The sequence below is a fragment of the Harpia harpyja genome, chromosome 6 (genome assembly GCF_026419915.1).
Source record: "Harpia harpyja isolate bHarHar1 chromosome 6, bHarHar1 primary haplotype, whole genome shotgun sequence".
Lineage (NCBI taxonomy): Eukaryota > Metazoa > Chordata > Aves > Accipitriformes > Accipitridae > Harpia > Harpia harpyja.
In genome coordinates this window covers 64,571,669-64,593,273 of record NC_068945.1, presented here as the reverse complement: position 1 = coordinate 64,593,273, position 21,605 = coordinate 64,571,669, and the positions used below count along the sequence as shown (strand labels likewise).

Sequence of the window (21,605 nt, the reverse complement as noted above, 5' to 3'; positions counted from 1 at the left end):
ACACCTTTTCCCCTTTCAAACATCGAAAGGGTTACAACTGTCTTTGCATTATTAGGCTTTTTATTATTCCACCATAATTGCAGTCCTGCTTTCAGTCGCAGCTTCAGCTTACAAGTCTATCAAGTCTAATAGATTTAAAAAAATAAAGGGGGAGGGAGAAAGATGATTCTGTATTCAAAAGGTTGTGAACCGTTTTTATTGTGTGTATCTGTCTATATGAGGATGAGGGGTAAGGGGAGGAGGGAAGGGTGGGAAAGGAGTTACATTAGAAAGTCCCTCCTTGAAAAGTGTCGAGTCCAACCTGCACAGAATCGGGAAAAGGAGACCCCCAGCAACCTTCAGAAAATAATATAAAAGCAAACCTCAGAGGCAGAAGAAAAAACCCAAAAGGAGAAGACTGCAGCTTGCAGTAATCTGTAAATGATTGCTGGCAAAGACTGGAGGCTTCAAGCTTGAGCTGTGTTTGTTCCAAAAGAAAGCCAAGAAGGACGGTGTTAATAAAGAGAGATTTAACTGAGGGCTGTGCTTGGAATAAAGTGGGCTACAAAAAGGTCAAATTTGATCAGTTGGAGCAGATTACAAGGGCTTGAAAAGGTAGTGGTGAAGAAATGAAACTGGGACTGTGAAGCAATATAGCACAAGATTGATTTTGGGGGTGGAGAGAAGCTGGGACAAGTGCTTATCAGCTTGAGAAGGAGGAAGAGCTGTGCTGGGTTTGTTGTCATTCCCACACTGAGTAGAGTGCTTTCTGCTTTTGTGGTTAGGCTATCCTGCCGTGGGTTGTGTTTTGGGGTTTTTTTTAATATATATTTTATTGTTATTATTACTAAAATGGTGTCTATAATCTCTGACTTGGATCCTCTGAAAAGCTGGAAAGTTTTAAGGTAGGCCTATGTTTTCTTCTGTTTGGTACAGGCATTTTTGGTTTAGCCCTAAATTAACTGGAGCTTGAGTTATAATCGAAATGTGAGCCCTGGGCTTAAGTAAGAGAGGAGTTTCTGGTAATTAGAGCCCTTTTAAGATACAGCAAACCTTTAAGCAGATGTTTAGAGAGACCCGAGGGAGATTTTTAAAATATACTTCTTGGTGTTACAGTGCAGTAAGGAATTCTTTTTTTATTCTTTCTTTTTTTTTTTAAGGAGAGATTGCGCCATAAATTCAAGTTAATAGTAAAGGCTCACACCAGTTGAAACTGCAGGATTAACTCTCTGTTTTCCTCGCAGTGCTCTGCAGGGGAATGGGTGGGAAACTTCAGAGGAGGAAAAAAAACAGCGTGGAAGTTGATCAAGAAGAGGAAAATAGTCTTGGGGGAAGGAAGGGGGACAAACGTGCTTGTTTCGTTTTGTTGTTGAAACTTCCACAGTTTGTTGTCCCTCTAAGGCATGTGTTTGATACTGAAAAGTTGCTACTGATTTTTACCTTCAGCACTGCTATTTTTTTCTTTGAAGAGTGAAAAATGGTAACTCGAACTGCTAAAAGAAGCATAAGGGAAAAAAAAAAATCACTGTTAATGCCTGCTGCAGATATTAGAACTCCGCAGTGTTAAATGCCCATGTTTAATGCTGCTGTAAGTGCCTAGTTGTGCCTGTTGAGAATCCGGACCTGTAAAAAGTTTGCAGATGGTTTGCAGAAACTTCACTAAAACATCGGAACCATCTGGGAATGTAGATGGTGAAATTATACAATTAGTTAAATGTAAAGTTTATTTCCCTCAGCTCTTAAGCAAAACATGAAGCTGCACCTAATACAGTTTGTTTTGTTTTTTTTTTTAAAGGAGTAAGTTACAGGGATTTTGAGGGGGTATGTGAATTTTATTATTATTATTACAATAATAATGATAATAATAATAATTAATAATAATAATAAGAAGAAGAAGTTAAAGTATACTTGAGCATCTTGCTACAATGTTTTAAAAATTTAAGGTGTCCTGAGCTGAAAGAGGAAAACCAACCCTTCAAAAGTCGAACTATGAAGTCTACTTACATGTTTAACTTTTTTTTTCCTCATATTTGCAGAGCATTGAACTTTCTTTTTTCATAAGTTTACATTTCTCTGACCATCTTCTGGGCCTGTGTGTAAGAATGTGGACTAAGACCCTTTATCCTTGTCTGTGATATTAGACTTGGCCTAGCAGTCTTATTGCAAGTTTAGTTGTTTGGGGGTTTTTTTTAAAGTCATTTAGGACTGTCAGCACAGAATGATGAGTTTCTATTTGACTTCCAAAAGTTCAGTGTGGGTGTTAGCTCACACGTAGCGTTGTGCGGGATGGTGGAGTGCAGGGCTGTGATTGGCATCCGGGGCGGGTGGTCAGGCTATGGACCAGAGCCGGGGTGACTTCTGTGAGTCATCGCCAGTGAATGCCAGGAAAGTGTTTTTGCAGAGCTCCATATGTGTTGTCTTACGACGTGTGTGCTCCAGAAAAGCTATCCTAGGAATTATTTTAAAAGTTTGTCTAGCTCTGTGAGACTACTTCTGATTCCTCTGCTAGTCAAGTCAGGTGATACCTGCGTTTTGCTGAGTTGAGGGATGACCCAGAGGACTTGAAAGTTGAGAAGATTTAAGGAGGAGACTCTGTTGTCCTCTTGAAGAATTCTGTTTTCTGAGAAAAGGGACATGTTTACGTGACTGTAGAAGAAATATCTCCCTGGCACTTTTTCCCTACAGCATGACTGAAGTTTCCCAACTTTGTGTGTGAATCTGGAGATTACGGCTGTATGGACATGGAGTAGGTCAAAGATGCGATTAAGTCAATTTTACTGGACATTTTTTTGTGTAGTTACTGTGTGTGATTACAGCAGCAGCTCTGTACAGACGTGCCATTGTGCAGATCAACTGCAGGATGCAGAGGGTTAAGAGGTGGGAAAAGGCAGTATGTAATACAAGTAAAACGATCACTGATAGTAAAAAAAAAAAAAAAAAAAAGAGCTAGAAGTCAACATGCAGCTCATACGGCTTGCGACTTATTAAATTGTAATGCCACTTCTACCTTTTCTTATGAATTTTAGTTCCTCTTCTGCAGGCCAATTTCCAGCCTGTTCAATGCCTCTGAGCTTACCGTTTTTAGTGTCTCCCCTCCATGTATCAAGGGAGCCTGTAGCTATTATTTCTAAGAAATAGAGGAGTGTTTCTGTGGGTTTCTCTTAGGTGGCACAAAGCAATTCTTTAAGACCCAAATGAAATGCTGTAGCAAATGCTACAATCAGCTCAAGAGTAGTGTCCTATGGTGGCAAACTCTCAATTTTGTTTTCCTTGTACACCCCCTGTACTTTATTCTGCGACTCGCTCACAGTTTGAGACCTGCTTAGCTGGGAAAAGACTGAAGGATGCAGATCTTGTGGAGGCAGAGGGAATAACTGCATTGGGGCTTACTAATTCCCAGGGGCTCAGAGCAGCTGTGGGCTGCCTTGGTGCTGGTTACCCCCATCTCAGCTGAGCTCTGGCTCCTCTGCCCTGCTCTCCAAATCACCTAGAAGCACATCCTCTGCCCTCTGAATAATGGTAATAATAAAGGAAAATGTACAACATAACAACAGACAAGGCTGTGGCTGGTGGTGGAGCCTAACAGGTAGGAGAGATGGTGTTGGAGGATGGCAGGGGATTTTGCCAGACTTCACCCAGCAGGGCTGGGAGAGCTAGCAGAGGTATTAAAATAAATAAATGGCAATATGATGTGTACATATAATATTACATCAGGCCTCCCTCTTTCGTTGTCTGTCTGGGGTAGGCCGCCGAGAGTTGCAGTACTTTCTGGCGAGTCTCAGCACCCACTGGCTCCACATTACAGCAAGGGGGGAGAAAGTCACAGGCCCTAAACACAGTTTAATGTACAGAACAAAACCCACTTCAGAAAATATTTTCTTTCATTGGATTTCTCAATAGTGAACTGAATATTAAAGTTATTGGAAAGTAATCTGCGAGAGCTCATGGGTTTATTTTTTTTTTCCTCCTGTTGTCTCTTTTCAGATAAGCTCCCAGCATAAGATCTATGCTTTGACATTAACACACTGCTGCCTGATCTTCCCTTATAGATGCCTTCTTGCTTTTCATAGTGTGACTAGAATAAGTGTCATGTCTGTTGTACTCCTTGGAGCCAGGACAGATTGGCAAAACTTCAGGCCTTTTTAAAATCCTTCAGAGCCTTACCAGCAAATGATGTGTGCTCACCCAGACACAGAAATCCCATTTACCTGTCTCTAAAATGATACAGGAGTTGGGATCTAGCCGCCCTAATGCATAAGAGAGACCAAGATCAGCTGCTGTGACTCCAGAGACGTTTCTAATCCCTGTTCAAAACTTCCCCTCTACTCCTGGGATGTGGGTTTTTTCCCCATACCTGACAGGGACAGCTTTGGTTGCTGTTTCTGAAGACAGATCCTGTGCTCTGGGTCCCTACAACAGCAAAAGCAGAGGAGTAACCAGGCAGGGAAAGGCACAAAAAGGAGGAAAATAAACCAACCTCAAGGCCACGTCTCCTTTGTTGCTTTTTTCCCTTAATTTGGCTCCAACAAGGCTAAATGCAGCACTATAAATCACATGAGTTACCTATACAGGGAAGACCTTGTACTCCTTTGCATTCCTGTCTGAAGAAGTATGTGACCTTTCAATGGCTTATTGCTAGGGAAAAAAAAAGTTGTTTTTAACTTGACTTCGCAACCTCAAGGTGAAATCCAAGCAAAGAGTAGTTTTCACTCAGATGAGCGGTCAACTTACAGTCTGTGAAGCAGCGAATCTTGCCGTACTGCTCTGCATACAGATGACCTGAATTTCACAAGTCCTAGAACTGGTCCATACAACTTGGCTAGTGGAGTGGGGAACATCTTGTTTGGAATAAGTTGTGTCCGGCAGATGTACCAATTCAAATGTTCTCTCCAAAATGCCTTTTTCCACCACACACACACCACCCAAACAGCCTGTAAATGGTTTGGCTTTTCAGGAAAAGTGTTTTTCATGCTTGGCAAGTCAGTCCAGGAGGAGCAATTTCGGCCTTGTTGGTGTTTGTATTGCGAGCTATTTTGGGCAAATAGTCCTATCCACACATGCCGCTCCTGTGATTGCCTGTGAATTAAGATGGGTTAAATAGCTTCAAGGTGTTCAAATTGGGAAAGGGGGGAGGAAAGTACACACAACAGCTCAAATTCAGTTGTTAGCACAGAACAATAAACTAAGGCTCGTTCCTGTTTGGGCTTTTGCCTTTCCATTTTAGCAAAGCTTAAGATAAGGCATCCGGTATTGTATTCAGTATCTGAACAGACCAGTTAAGTGCATGGACCCCCGACACAGAACTACTGTTCAGAAAAGGGGGTAAAAGAAATTATTTCACATGCACTTTACTCTGAGGACCTGAACAATATTGTCTCCAACCACTACTCAAAACCAAAAGAAAACAAGCCCTGAAAGTTTGACCCAGGGACATAATGCTTGACTCCCTCACCACCATGAAATACAGATAATGGAATTTCAGATGTCAGTGGAGAATACAAATTCCCCCATAACTGCCACAATATGCTCGCTTTAAAAAAAAATAAATATGCACAAAAAGAGGGTGTGTGTATCTTGTAATAACTAAAAACACATTTCAGAAATGGTTTTCCAGTTAACCCCTCCAAAAATACAGATTGTGTCAGATGGCACTGAAAGGGATATTAGTGAGGGTCACATAACTCCTGAGTAGTGACACAGATGAATATCACCAGGGGGGTGATGGTTGTTACTAAACTCTGATATATAAAATATGAGCAGCAAGACATAGTCTGGATTCCTCTGCTTTCAGTTTGAACATGTAACTCTGCAATCACTCAAGTGAGTAATACTGGGATGAAAAATTAGGGCTAGCTATATTGAAGTATGAGTTTTTAATCACTTTTTCATCTTTTGTATCTGTGCTTCCTCTGCACTTTGTAGAGGACAATACTGGCAGGGATTTTTGTTTGGCTTTTTTTCTTAAAAAGGCAGAATATATGGGGTGATTGAAAAAGTAAAGATAACAGAAAATAGCAGATTAGGATGTAACACACTCCTGCATCCATTGTTGATGGCTGAGAAAGTCATCTAGTCCTTCTCTAAGCCTGTGCAGATTTATTCTTGCATCTTTATTTTCGACTGATTAAAATTCAATATCACTCTTTTCAATAAGAGGTTATTCTCCACTGTTTTACTAAAAACAATCCACTTTTCATATCAAGCCTGTATACAAGCTTATTACATCTTGTTCATTTGGACATGAGTTGTTAAATCTTCCAGGTGCTTTATGGGGGATTTAACCATCCAATTCAAATGAATGCTCTCTCACAAAGAGATTTACTTACCATTGCTGCTATGTTCCTTTGCCTAATTGTTTAAATTGCCCTAACCCCTAAAATGTAATATAAAATTTCTGCACCAGCAACACAGATGTCAAGCAAGAATCTATTATGGTAAGTGTGTAGTAACACTCTCCCAGCCACCAGTGATTTGCAGTTCAGGAGCTTCCCATGCCAGCAGTGATGTCTTTTTCTTGATGAATGCTTCCTCCGTGAATTTCTCTGGCTGGTATTGCAGTTTTAACTTTGGGCTCACAACAACTTGCAGCAAAGAAATTCTGTGGTTTGACACACTGGTTACATCTATGCTAATAAAGCAATGCACTGGAAGGGCTCTTTTATGTGTAAATTTGTCTTGCATCCATGTTTTGGGATATGTGGTAGCTGTTTGGAGTGGTTTCCCTGCTAAGGCCTTGAGACATTGAGTTTAGGTTCCTTTCTTTTGAGGGGAAGGAGAGGTTGTGTTGGTTTTGCATCTATTATACGCCAAAATTTCATTCATGACTGCTGATTAGTGACATCCAGTTACATGGATGCACGTGTTGCAGGATGCAGGTAAAAACAGGATCATTCTTTCCTACATGCATTACTTAATGATATTGACTTTCATCTACCATTTCATCGTCTTCATCTCTTAAATCAATGGGAGTCCTAGTGTACTTCTGCAGCTCTCTGCAGCTCTTTCATAACTAACCCATTGCAAATTTTAAGCTTTGTCTAGTTCTGTGCTCAGTGGAACTGAAATAAGGAGGAAATGCCTGTAGAAAGGAAAGGTAGCTGGGCAGTGGCAGTGTTACATTGTGCCTTGAGAGATAAGATTATAATTTCAAGCTTTTCCCAGGCTTTCTGTGTCAGTTTGGATGAGTTACTTAATCTCTGTGTGCCGCAGTTCTCACCGGTAAAATGGAGTTGTTTATACCTGTCTTATCTACTTTGGCTGTAAACTTTTCATGGCTATAGAGATGTCCGGCTCTGTATAGAGCTCACAGCAGTGAGGGCTCAGCCTTGGGCTGGGCTTTTCACTGCCTGCCCTCATAAAAATAATTTACTTAACTGAAACTAGAATTTAACTCTTTTGAGAACAAGTAATTCCTTGCTCATTTACTAAAACCCTTTCTTCAGTATTTCTGCCTTTGCAAGGCAGCTCCACAGACAAGCCACTAAAATTCCTCACACACACCAGCTTTTTTGCAAGAAGTTGTTAGGCTGAAGCTGGCTGAAGCCTGGAACCCAAAGCTGAATGATCTGGCTGAGCTTTGCCTAATGGCAAATTACTTAGCTTAGTGGTTTGGGTTCCTTATTTTTCCCCTTTGGGGTTTTTTTTGTATGTGTGTGATGCTTCTGTTCAGTCACTCTTTATAAAACTTTGTAAGCTCAGTTACTGTTCTGCTTTATTAACCCCCCCTCCAAGCTCAGTCTCTCCTTTGGTATGCAGTTCCTTCTCTGCATAGCTGTTCTTTTCATGTCTGATAGCTGCACATGTGAATAATTCTTTTCATAGGCTCATTTCTTGCTCTCCTTCATTTTTCTAACCCCCTCCCCAGTTGACACACAACTTTACTCACCTGTGTTTTGTCACCTTCATTCAGCGATACCTGTGCCACATGACATTTTCCCAGCATTGGTACCGTACCCTGTTGTCCCCATGGAGGGGGGTCATTAGAATAATGAAGTTCTAGTAGTTATTATTCCAGCAGTCATTATTATAGCATTGCCTATGTAACAGGCTTTGTTTTGTTCAAGAGAGATTCATTGAAGATCTCTTGCACTCCTGCTAGTCTCAAGGTGCCGTACCAAGGACGGAGCAAAGGACGGTGAAACCAGGGAGATTTGCAGTCTCTCTTGCTGGGCCTTTACATCAAGATCCAGAAGATTTTCCTTTGCTTGACCTCAGTAGGAGCTTAATTTCTTATCTGTAAGGAAAACGCTCTAACTGTTCCCTATGGGTGTTGTCTGGTGGGTATCACCGTCTCCCAAGGAACCTGTTCAGACTTCAGGAGCTCTAATACTCCTGAAAAATGCTCTGTGGCACTAAAAAAAATTCTTAGCATAACCTAAACCTTATATTTATCCAATCTCTTTTATATGAGCAGCTGAACATGCTTCTACTGATTATACTCCAATTTTCCTTAAAAAAAAAAAAAAAAAACAAAAAACACATAGCAATTGCATTTCTGTATAACTTTCTTGGGTGCTTTTTCATTGATTGTGTGTGTTTCCTCATGTTTCTTCACAAGTGGAAGAGGTTCCTCAGTTTTTTATTCCTTATCTGGGAAATTCCACACATCTCCTGTGTACAGAGTTCATTCCGATCATTCATTTTAGGATACTTGTTCTTGAGTTGGTCCCAAGCTGGTATTAGTGGACCACTTTGTTACTGAGCTCCTGTTGATCTGCAGATACTGACTTTTTGTTGTTGTTCATTTGTTTTTTCCAAATGAGTTTTAAAACTGAAGATTTTCTAAAGGTACAAATATTGGGAGGCTCCAGCGATTATCACAATAATTGTACTGTCTCTCTCTTTTGTTGAACATGTGGATTTCAGATTATTGGAAAAATTTGTCATGTCAGTTGTGCTAGATTTCTTTCTTTTCTTTTTCAGATGTCAAGTTAAATTGTCTGTAGCCAGTTATCTTCAAGAAATGCTTTATATAGATATTTTGTATTTCTTAAAAAATTAATTTACTTGTTCAGGTAACTTTGCAAGTCTTCAGCAGTGGAAGATTGATTCTCAACTTAACATACTTGAACTGCAGATTACATTTATATATTAAATTAGTAGATCAGTGGAGCCAGAACTTTGTTGGGGTTGGAAATGTTGGTTATGACTTTTGAGTGATTTGATTAAGCATATTCCATCGAAGAATTTATAAGATACTATGGAAAGCTTTAAAGTAAAAAGGGGGAGAGGTTAGTTTTTTCTTTAGTTTTAAGACTCTTAGTTTTAAATAGGGTTCTTGGTTTCCAGGTCCCAAAGAAAACAGTGATGTGTTATAGAAAGGACTTCAAGTGAGCCTTTGAAGCGGTGGACATTCCAGTTCTGAAAAATATGTGGACTTAATGATCTTTCTGCACAAAGAATAGGTTATAAATATAGAAGTGAATTAATCTACATGTGTCACCCCAGCACTGCTCTTCCTGTTACGCTCATCCTGAACCAGGAGGCACTGGCAGATTTCAAGCTGAGACTATCTAATTCTGCAAATAGTCACTAAATTCACCTTCAAGCATTTGTAGGATGAATTTCACTTCTCAGACTCTTAGGCTGTAATTAATCTTTGCTTTAAGCAAGCAAGGGGTTACTGCATATTAATCAGAGGTGGTTTCTAGTCCCTGGGACGTTTGCATGGCTCTCCATGCAGCTTCCTTCAAGAAGTACTGGGTCTATGATCTGTGTTATGTATTTCAGCCTTAATTTTTACGTGCCCTGTCGGTAGAGCTGCTGGGCATATTTGCTAACTTGGCACTTCAGCTGGACCTCCTTTCTGCCCTGGTGTGGTCTTAGGGAAGAGTTTCAATCCCACCAGTAGCTGGCACTGCTGAGGCTGGTGGGTGTCCCTGTAGCCCTTGGACTTCCCCCTTGTGGGAAAAACTGACCTTGCCAGGAATTGCAAAATGTCATTGACTGGGGTCAAGTTTTGGCTGGACATGCCAAAATAGAGGATTTATGTAGCCTGGGAAGAATTACGGGCTTGGAAGGGGGAGTTGGGTATTAAAGGTTTCAAATGGGGTGATGGGGAGAAAAGTATTTAAACAGTGATGTAAACTTTCATTGACTCCAACAGGAATTAATTGGCAGGGTCTTTAATGTGACTTTTGGGGTTAGATTTCCAGCTGACACAAACTGACAAAGCTCCATTGAGCAAGATCTACTGACTGAGAGTAACTGGGAGTTGGGCCCCATGTGTTTTGCAGAAGACTTGACATCTTTCTTTTGATACATAAAGTTTCTGGATCTAATAGGCGAAAAAATGTCTTGGTCAGAGCACTTACTATATTAATTAATTCCAGCCTGTTGATGCCCAGTTTTACACTGCCTGAAGTCTGGACTCTAAAAAGCTCTTGGGAATAAGGTTACATTAAGTTTTAATTTTCTAGTTATTTTTTCCTGTATTTAAAAGCGACAGATGACCTAGCTCTTTGCTCTTTAGTCAGCATTCAAGTAGACTAATAAATTTAGCATAATCTATTAACAAACCTAAACCTATGACATCCTAGGTTGCAGACAAGCTGTGTAAACTAACTATATAAGTTGCATACCAACTTTAAATCATTGGAAAGTGGTGATAGGAGAAACTAAACTTGCTGTATTGTAGAGTAACTTTTTTTTTTGCTACCTGTTTAAGCTGAAAGTTTCCTTATTTTTGCAAAGGGATTTTTTTTATCTTTTTTTACTGCTGCAAAAGCAGTTTGTATTTTTAACCCAGAGCAACATGGTTCCCATATATAGCTCTGAGACTGCTCTTAGGCTGAGTTCAGATCTCCCCATTGTTTGCTGAGAGTTGTAGCTACATCTGTGGGCAGTAAGTTGCTCTGTTTGCCATGAAATTCATTAAAATCTGTAGTTAATGAGAGCTTACATCATGCACACAGGTCTTACAAGTGCAACTGCAGAGTCTTGTTACATGATGCCTCAAAGCTGGCTAGATGGCTATTTTATGTGGACTTCGAGGTCTTCTCTTACATCTTGACTCTTATCCTTCTCATAAGAAGAATTTAAAAGCAGTCTCAGTTCTCCACCTCCACACCCCAGAGAAAAAGCAAGTTACTCTTTTACTAAGAGGTCCCCTAATTTAAAAGTAAACCCCTCTAGCAATACTTTCTTTAGTAAGCTAGGATCTAAATTTTTTCTGTTGGTATCAGTCTGGGATGCAGTTATTGCACTTCACATCCTTTCTTCTCTATCTTAACTGTAGATACCGTACAACCATGCACAGCAGAGTGTCCAACAACAAAAACAGGTATTTATTCTTGCAGTGACAAAATAGCACAAAGACTTTGATCTGCTGCAAAGAAAATGCATGTTGTTCACATTGGTGTGGTCGAGTAAAAGCAACAAGAAGAATGAGCATGGATGAAGCTGCAGGTCCAATTCCAGGAGGCATAACTTTATCCTGTTTACATGCAGATAAGAAGTTACCTTTGCCAGAATTATTTTTGCTACAGTTACAGATGTTCACTGCGCAGGCTTCATAGCAGAAAAGTCCTAGGAAAAGGCTTCAGTTAATTTCCAGAAAAAACATCATAGTCACTGTTTAAGAAAAATAAAACACCTTAAGACAAAATGTCCTGCAATGTACAGAAACCTAGCTTGAATGTATCGTGTACCTGTATTAATCTGACTGTACTAATCGTTGCCTTGTTTTCCCATTAAACTCTCTGCAAGATATTACAGGGTTGTTTGTACATCGTGTATCGGCAATTCAGATTGTGGATTAAATTTAAGCAGATATTATGAAAATACAGTCTATAACAACAGGGGGAAGACAAGCTCTGTTGATGAAAATGAGCCATGTGTACAGTGAGCTTGTGATTTGGACATGAAACAATGGTGGGCTCCAGGTTGCAACATCACAAAACATGACAATTTGGAGGAAAGAATGAGTTCTGCATTTATTCCCCCCCTCCCCACCCCGATTTGTTCTTATAATACACAACAGCAGTCAGACCACACAGGAAGTTTGCACAAATCTACATGGTGAAAGTGGGATGGGAAAGCAGAACTAGTTCAGCAGCAAAGGGTTGGGCATTTTTTCTTTCTTCAGCAGCTGGAAGCTTACTGTGGCACTACTGAATAAAATCAGCTTTGCAGGGAGGAAGCTCTATAATCAGTATGTATGATGGTTTCTTAAGATGTGATGATCTGGAACAGAGCAGTTACCTATATATGGTATCTTTGTATCTTCTCAGCAGTAGCAGCCAATTTTGAATTCCTTCAGGAAGATGATAAAAAATGAGCCTTAACTGAGGGGCTCCAGCAATAGTTGGCTAATAATTTCAGACCTAGAAGGACTTCCTTACGAGGAGTGTTTAATTACAGAGGCAAAGAGTTGTATAGAATAACAAGCACTTCTCAGAAATGGTGATTTAGGCTTTTGTTGTTTGAATTTTGTCGTAACACAAAAGGGAAAAAAAAATCTAGTGGGAGATTTGAAACCAATAACCCGCAAGACAATTAGCTCGCAGGATACTGTGCCAGTAGATACCATGGAGGCCAAATGCTTAGAATTGGAAAAAAATTATTTTTATGGATGATGAGAACATCTACAATTAGGTAGGATTAAAATGGATGGGGAAGAATATAAGTCCTGATGCTTTGGCCAACTACTGTCTGAGGTTGAGAAGAATCTTTCCTTATTTGGCAACATATCCCTATCCGTGTAGGCTTTTTGTACCTCTTAGAGATGGAAGGTCATATAAAACAAACTCCGGTCTGATCCCATGAGACAATTCCTGTGTTATACAAGAGTGTTTTTAAATCCTACTAATTGAGTTTTCTTTCCTAATACTGAATTCTAACAGCTTTTACCTTATTGATGCAATGCATGAGGCAAAAGAAAGAATAAATCTTTCAAGCCTTCTGTTACAAAAGAATATACTTTTATTCAACAGCATTATATACAGTATCTTAACCACTTTCTGGACCGATGAGTTCCACAGGGTAATTTTGCATTGCATTAAAATAATTATCCATCACCATTTGAACTTCGTGTACTCTCAGATAGGTAAATTGTATACTTTAGCAAACCAGCATGCATTCCGAAATTGTTATGGGAAAGATTTGCATTAGAAAAATGTAGACTTCCTCCCCCTCCTTCTCATGACAAAAATCTCCGTACACAATAGCTGTACTGCCACATGTCATGGGGACATTGTGTAAATTACAGAGTTACAAATTTGTCAGCCTAACCAAATGTCTGAAAGAATAATGTCATATTAGTTATATTTCAGCTGTAAGCCTGGCCTGTTTTAACCTTGATTTGTGTGGCAGCTAGCCATACCAACAGCTTGTGCATGGTTGATTATAAACAACTTTGTTTTAATGTAACAAGATTCTCATTTAATTCCTGGGAGCTTGATGCAATGGTGATCAAAGATAAATTCAGACATATCCCTGAGGTAAAGGATTAGATTAGACTGACCAGAAAAGACAGGGTTCTGAAGATTTCAAGATCATAAGATCTTTCGTATGTTGTAATTCAAGCTTTCTGAAGTTGGATAGCGCACCTGAAAATATATAGATGGAGAACTGCCTTGCGTGTAAGCAAGCCTTGATATAATTTGGACTAGTTTTGATTTTCATTTAATTCTACTTTTGTGTGGAGGGTCCTGTATGTTCAACCAAGATTTTTTTTTTTTCTTTTTTTTAGAAAAACTTTATTCATTTGGGAATGCAAGATATTTTTCCTCTGCATTATCTTTCCATATTAGGGATAAAAAGTTTATTCTGGAAGAGCTGGAACCCTTGAAATCTCTTTTCTTTGTTTGGCGTTTGCGTGTGTGTCTTAGTTAGATCCTCTTGTGCTGAATCAGATGCAGGGGAGGGGGGTCCTGCTTTGGGTTTTTTGATATTTCTTGTGGTTTCAGTGTTGTTAGGGGCTTTGGGGGGGGGGGGGCCTCCTTTTCTTTTTTTCTCTTTATTATTATTATTTCATTTGTTTTGGGGTGGGTTTTATTTTGGCTTGGGTTTTTGTTTGGATTTGTGGAGGTTGGGGGGAGCGGGGGGAGCGGGGGGGGGGGTTGTTTGGGGGTTTTTTTGTTGGTGAGGATTAAAATTGTCCTTGTCTGAAGCAGTGTACCTGAGAGGCTCTCTGTCTTTACGTGACTGCCTAATTTCAGGAGGCTTAAGACAATTTAGTATTTTTGAGATTACCGCCTCCTTGCCAAGCATCTCAGAAACTGGGCAAGAAGTTCAAAAAGGTGGGAGGAATTAAGCTAACATTTGTATGTGACTATACTTAAGACATCTGCTTCCTAAAGAGGGCAGGAAGGGGCTATGATGTTCACTTTATTTTGAAATCAGCAATAGTCAACTTAGATCTGTAAATGTCAAATTTGAGGGGTTTGGTTACGTGAGCATCAAAACTTGACTTGAACCTTTGAGTGGTTCTTAAGTTTGTGGCGAACTGAATGAAATTGCAGGAATGATCCTTAATGTAATTACCTCAATAAATTCCCGCTACTTTGCAGCTTTATGTTCTTTCTTTGTAAATAGCTGATTTTGAACATTTCCTCTTTCCCTACTCTTGCCTTCAGAATCAAACCTTTACACAAAGATGGGTGGTAAGGTTGGGAAAAATTTCGGTTTTGCCTTTTTTTTTTTTTTTTAATTTTTCTTTCCCCCTCAAGTCTTCAATTCCTGAGTTTTTTGTTTGAGAGAGCAACAATATAAACCATGAACTTTAATTTTCTGTGCTGTGTTGTCAATAGCAAGTGGGGAAACAGGAGTAATAACCTAAGGTCCTTCATTATGAGTTTGATATTTGTATATATAATACAGTGTTGCCCTTCACCCTGGTGTTGGGAAATCTTTAGGACTAAAGACAATTAATCCAGTGCTGCCAGTTTTCATAGTTACAAATTTCCTTGGCTCTGGCAAAAATCATTATGCGAATGGGGATTTCTAGTCCATAAACACACAGGGAAAAGGCACAGATGCTCACATGTACACAAAGACTTTTAAGGTAAATAACCTTTTGTTCAGTCAGAAGGTAAAAATGCACAAATTTGCTAGTATTTTTTCTTTATATATGTAATATCATACAGTGGGGTTTTCTTTACCTCTACTCTAAGATTATTGCTCAACTTTAGGATTTGCTTGGAGACCTACATTTCTTTTGTGGTTGTCAGTCCATGAATTTTCGAAACAGGAACTGCAGAAAGATTTCTGACCTGGTAACAGAAATTACTCTTCTAAATTCCGCATGAGCTTCCGACCAAATGTTCATTTCTCTTTCAGCTGCGATATTTCCCCCGCCGTCTGGACTACTTGTGATAGGTTTCTTGACTCAAAATGGAAGCATCAGTCCTGTTTCTAGGCCAAATTTTCATGGTCCTTTTACATGCATACTATAGAAACTATGTAAAACTCCTGCCCAACATCCACAGAAGACGTCAGCTTGTGAAGGTTTCTGACAGTGTGCTGCAGGGAAAGATTTTAAGTCATTTCAAATAGTTTAACTCTAGTTCTTTTATATTCTCATGCTTATGGCTTGCTGTTTTAAAGACCTGTTATTTTTAAGACTTCATACCAGTACTAATCAATCTTAGCTGCATGTCCCCAGATTATGTATGAAGACAATGTATTTATGTTTTTATTTGTCAAAGAAGACTCTATGCCAAACCAAAGGCTTAATAATCAGTGAGTGCTGGGTGGGGATCTTTTTTGTTTAGCTGTGTTTGTCCTGGAGATTGTTAGGCTGAACTATTTGTTTAAAAGAAACAAAATGAAAATGAGAGGTCTGTAGCCAAGTTTTCAAATGATCCTCTTGCTCACTGGCCCTCACTGAGACAGGAAAAGTGATGGCTAGTGCTTCAAAAATCCTTTGTGCTCTCATTTTTTGGAATTTGAGCTCCTAAGAGAGTTTGGCCTTTTGCCTGCATCCTCAGATTAGCCTGAGCACTGGGTTTTTTTTCTGATCTGCACAGTCTAAAATTAAGACATTGATTGGGAAGGTTTTAAGCCAGTTCTTGTTAAAGCATCTGCTTCGAGGTACTAGCCACCTTAACTGTTCTTGACCTCAAAGAATGTCGATGATTGAGTTTCAGACTGTCATATCAAAACAGAAACAGACCCCTAGTTTGGCTTTCATTAGATTCTGAACCTCTCCTGCCATTTCTTCTCTGTGAATCTCAATTGTTTCTAATACTGTGTTTAACTCTGCTGTGAACTTTTGTTTGGCAAAGGAACGTGTTTGCTTGTTTGGGGCAGGCTGAGTTTTACTCTTTGCTTGAATTTCTTGGTGTTCTCCAAAATCACAGTGGCTTACTTGGGAATCCTGCCAGTGGTTCAGACTTCAAATAGTGATAGTAAGATTTGTGTGCTCATTTGAGGCTTACATAAGGCTAAAGCTAATATTTGTGGGCATGATTAAATGTGTTTGGTATTTTGGGGGGAGAGGGATGTATCTAGCTTATGAGTTATACTTGCTGCCTTGTGGGGATTCTTATGAAATGTAGCAGCAACTCAACAAGTTCTCTAGGAGATGGAGAGTTAATGCATAGTGCTGATACTCATAAATCAGTAGATTAGTGCCTGCCTTACATCTCTTAATAGAAATAGCAGAGAACTACAATCTTATCAACATACATCTAATCAGTAAACTAGTGTTGTGTTCATATAGAAAATAGATTTTTACCGTTCTTCTGCTTCACCATGTGACTGTGCAGTGAAGCACTTGCAGGAGATGAGTTAATACATGTTTGACGACAGTTGCAGGCCAAAAAAACCAAACACAAAAATAATGATTACTAACATGAGGCAGATAATTGGGATGGGGGGGTGAACGTCCACATTTGAACTTTTGAACTGTCAAGCATAAAAGCCTGCTGCTTCCTCTCTGCAACTGGTAAGAAACTTGTAAATTTTGTGAACACCTGGACTAAACAAAAGTGGCATGTGCTAAGTCTTCCAATTAATGAAGAGAGATGACACTGATGCATCAATTAGCAGGCTGATCACTTGTTGTTCTTCTGCACATAGACTATTTTGATTGGTAAATGCGAAGTTTGGGGGCCCAGAAAGAAGAGTAGGCTGAAAAGATGTGTTCCTAGAAAGAAGTGGTCTTAGAGAGGAGGAGGAGAAGAAGGCTTAGAAAGAAGATGAAGATCACAACCAGAGGAAAGATCTGGGAAGTGAAGCAAGTCCTGGAGATGAGGAAGATAGGTAGAAATGAATATTGGGGGATGCCTGGAGTCCTTGGCCAGTGATGTCCAAGATGGATAACTGCAAGCAGTGGCACAGCATGGACCAACACAACATCTTACCTGACCTTCCCAGATCAGGGATGTTGATACATTATGAATGTAGTATGTGAGGTGATCAAGTAAGGTGAAACTGAATGTCCTTGGCTCCTAAACAACTCCTTGCACTGCCATGAATGATCTGCTGAAACATTAACAGATATTCAAGCCTGCATTTATAAGGGCACTCTTTAGGTGGTATATGTAGAACTTTTCAAAGCACAAACCAAATTCTGGCTCCTAGATTTAAACATGTCATGCATACATATGCATGCACATGACATACAGGCTCAAAGATGATGTAGAATTATCTTAATTCCATAAACGGTATTTATAGTAGGTTGCAGGACTGTAAGCAGCAGTGTAATCATACGTATTTTCCAGAGGAGATTGTGGTTGCCATTTCAATGCCAGTCCATTTCCAAAAAGCACAAATAAGCTTGAAACATTTTTAATTAAACGGTACTCTGTGAAAAGTGGGTAGCATTCATTACACACATTCCTAATTAGGTCTTTGAATATAAATGATTTTATATCATATTAAATAACATATTTTGCTTTGAACTCTCAAACCTCACTCTAATCACCTTCTAGCTTTCTTTGCTACTCTTGGGTACAAACTACCCCCCTTTCTTTTTCCTCAAATAATCTATTAAGGGTTGTTAGGTGTGGGAAAAGGGTCCTCAGAGAAGGGAGTAAGTCAGTGACATAATTGGTTTCCTCTCAGAAATATGTATGAATGAAGATAGTCGCATCTGTTAGTGAGTACAGAGATAAACTTCCCATGCTTTGATTAAGAGTCTTTTGATACAAATTCTTTGTGTATATATTTTGTAGCTAACCCATTTTAAGGAAAAATTTGAATAAATAGGATGTCTGTACTTCCTAAAAAGTGAGCCCTTATTAAAAGTGAAGGAAATGATAAACTATTTTAAGTGGCTTAACTTTGCACAGGGAAGACATGGCAAACTGGGTGTAAAACCCTGGTCTGTATCTTGAAGCTGGAATAAAGGATGACATGTGTAGTTATTACTTGAATATCCTCCTACATAAAGCTAATAAACCATTTTCCGCTTGATTTTCTCACGGCTTTGAAACTCCTCCTAGCATAGGTCCCTCTCCTTCAGCATGTTCTCCTTATAGGCTTCATCATGGATGGTTTGGAAAGTTAGAAGGGAAGTCTCTCTTTGCCTGCCCCCATCTCACCATCCTTAGTCCCTCTTCTTCTCCAAATATTAATTGAAATTAATTAATGTTAAACCATAAATCTGAGCAGAATCTAGGTGTCAGACCCCTAAATCTCATCCTTTAAGGTAGCTTGGACATACGGTAGCTGTATTAGCCCAAGCAGAGGAAAGAGATCAATCTTGTAAAGACAGCTTACGCACTGAGCAGAACCATTTGGTCTCCAGTCATACACAAGGAGCTCTCAAACTATCTTATAAAAAGGACAGGCACAAATTGTTATAGCTTCAGATACTTATACTTGGAGTTGAAAGAGGTTGGATCATCTGTAGTTAAATTCCAGTGGTGATTGAACACCTAGCTCCCAAACCAATGCTGTCATTAAAAGCAGACCAACATTGGCTCTGAGCCTACTAAGACTAGGTTAGATTTTAAAATACATAAATACGTCTGTCTAACAACAAAGACCTTTTACATTAGGTCAAGTGAAGCTACTCTGTAACCACAAGCATGTCTCTAGTGCAGTATTAGTTGCTGTCTCCACTGCTGGGTTCACAAAATGCTTCACTCGGCGAGTAACACCAAATGCATAGTATAGTTATCATCTGTCCGGGTTATTTGATGGACGACTCTTCAGAAACAGAAATAGACTCTTAACTCTTCTGCATACTGTTTCTCCTTTGTACAGAGATGACACGAGGGGAAGAAAATCTTTATGAAGACTCTCACTGAATTGATGAGGTTATACAAAACAGTAACAGAGAATTTATGGGTTAATGTGCCTAAAATGTGTTGTAAAACCCAACAATTTGCACGTGCATATTTGGGATATCCAACATACATTCCAGAGGATACTTGTAACAACCCCCCCCCTTTTTCGTGCTCTCCCTAACCCCTTCTTCCCCTGGGCTCCACCCTGCTGTTGAGTTAAAGCTTCTTTTCATCACATCTTGATTAATACTAGGTGCTAAAAGCAAATTGGTGATAACTGCTGGTCATGACAGCTATTGTGCAAACTCTTGCCAATGGCAGTGCTAGTTCTTTCCTGTTCTTACCTGCAGCAGCCTTCGTATTTTAATCATGGGCCCTGAGCAGAAATTGTCAATTAGATTGAGCCTTGTGGTTGTCTTTGAATAAATGTTCCTTAGCAGATAGATTTAGTGCCTTGCTACTCTATTCCCCTGGTTTCTATGTGCAATATACCTTCCATATACACTAAAATGAAGTATCTTCCTGGGGAAAAAAAAATCTATCCAATCACACACCAGATAAAGTGGCTACTCTGCTGAACTCAAGAAAGAAATGAGAAGGCTTGATGAATGCCTTGAGGCCAAAACAATGATTCTCTTGCTGCTTTCTCTTGGAAGAAAAAAAGTAAGATGGAAAATCTGAGTTATTTCAATTTAAACAGTACAGAGGATTGTGGTAAAAGAGGCAGAGTCACTTCTTTTATCACGTCTACATTTGATCAATGTTTCTTGAACAGTTTCGTCCCAAGTGGGATAAGGGAAACTGGGATCTTCTGTGTAACTGGCTACAAATTATTGATAAATGGGGCAGGATCTGTGAGGATGCAGGGTGGGTTGTTCCACTGACTCATGAGAGCTCTGGGGGATGCTGGATGCAAATGCAGCTCAGTTGTGTTTCAAAGGATGATTGCATAGTCAGAGACTTGCCCGTCTTAAAAATCACAGACAATTTGCACATAATTATATCTGTTGGACTTGAGTGGGCTGTGAAAAGGAAAGATGATAGAGTCTGGAGTCTGGTTATGTCTAAGAAAAGTCTAGCCCAAGGCAGGGAGGGACAGAACGTCATCTTGCATCAAACATGATTTTTTGAGTTTCTGATTCTTTTTTTCAAAGAAGTTTCTTAGTTATCTTTTATAGTGGAATCGAATATACATGTAAGATGCTCATACACTGGGGCAAGTGAATGAGGCAAAACATCCCACTTGAAGGGAGTGTGGTGGGTATCAGCAGGGCATTGAGACAAGTCCAGGATCCCACAGCACTCCGTGGTGCTGGGCCAGGAGATGGCCATAGGACACATAGGGAGGACTGCCATCATCTAACTAATAGGTGGAGTCCAGAGCTGAGGCTAGTGACTGGACACCGTGGCTGAAATTTTCACAAGAATGGTTTGTTGGTTTTGGTTTTACCTTTTTTTGTTTGGTTGGGGTTTGCCTTTTTTTGTTTGGTTGGGTTTTTTTATTTTGCTTTCCTCATTTCACCAAACTGGGGGGGAGGATGGACCCCCAAACAACAAAACAGAATAAGACAACAAAAGCACAGGAAGAAGTTTATCTAGCACATATATCAGCAGTTGTCTTCACTGGCCTGCGTGCACACGCAGATGTGAGTTACTGACCGAAAAGACGACGTTGGGTGTTGGAGGTGGACAACAGGATTTGTTGTGCTTGGCAGCATATGTGCATGCTCTAACATGCACTCTTCTGTGAGAGAGTATGGCTGGAGGCGGCAAAAGAGAAAGGGCATAGTTGTTACCATGATATAAATGGGTATAATTAGGTGCCTTGCCCAAGGTGACGTGGAAATCCTCTCTCAAAAATGAAAATGGTAATCGAAGTCTTGTGGAGAAAAACCTGCTGCAATAAACACAAAGTTATCCTTCCTCTTCTAGCTGTTGCTTTCCAGCTAAACCCTCTCCTCCAGGGCCGTGGGCTTTGGTTTTACCTCTAGTAACATAATGATTGAAAAAAAGGTGCTTGGGCAAAAAGGATTAGCAACTCTAAGCTTCCGACCATGGACAGTGTGTAGAACAAATGCTTCTTACTGGCAATTAGTTCAAAGGTCCATCTTAGGTTGTGGGGTTTTTTTAGTGTTTTTACTATCAATTAATTTTTTTATTAATATTTGAACTTCTTTAGAATGGAAAAGACTCCTGTGCGAGGCAAACTCCAGCAATTTTGCACTGAATAAAATGGAGGCAGCATTTGCCTGTGCTTCCCCTGCAATTACAAAGCAACTCTCTTGTTTTGTTTGAATTTCCTTTGTCGTTATGAAACACAACAGGCTGACGGCTTGATATTAAAAGCAATTGTGTTTCCATTCATGCAGATGCCAGCCTGTTTAGGTGAATTTACTAAGTCCCTAGACGTACATTTTTATATTATTGCTGTCTCTGGGCCGTGCTGAG

At 39.7% G+C, this 21,605-nt stretch overlaps 1 protein-coding gene across 1 annotated transcript in view; it reads left to right on the top strand.

Moving 5' to 3' along the window:
* Positions 1 to 630: 630 nt before the first annotated feature.
* CELF2 (CUGBP Elav-like family member 2) overlaps positions 631 to 21,605 on the top strand; it is a 379,009-nt gene continuing 358,034 nt past the window's right edge. Inside the window, exon 1 of the mRNA XM_052790987.1 lies at positions 631 to 884. Coding sequence (XP_052646947.1) covers positions 832 to 884 — 53 coding nt within the window. The 5' untranslated portion in view covers positions 631 to 831. The remainder of the gene's footprint in view (positions 885 to 21,605) is intronic.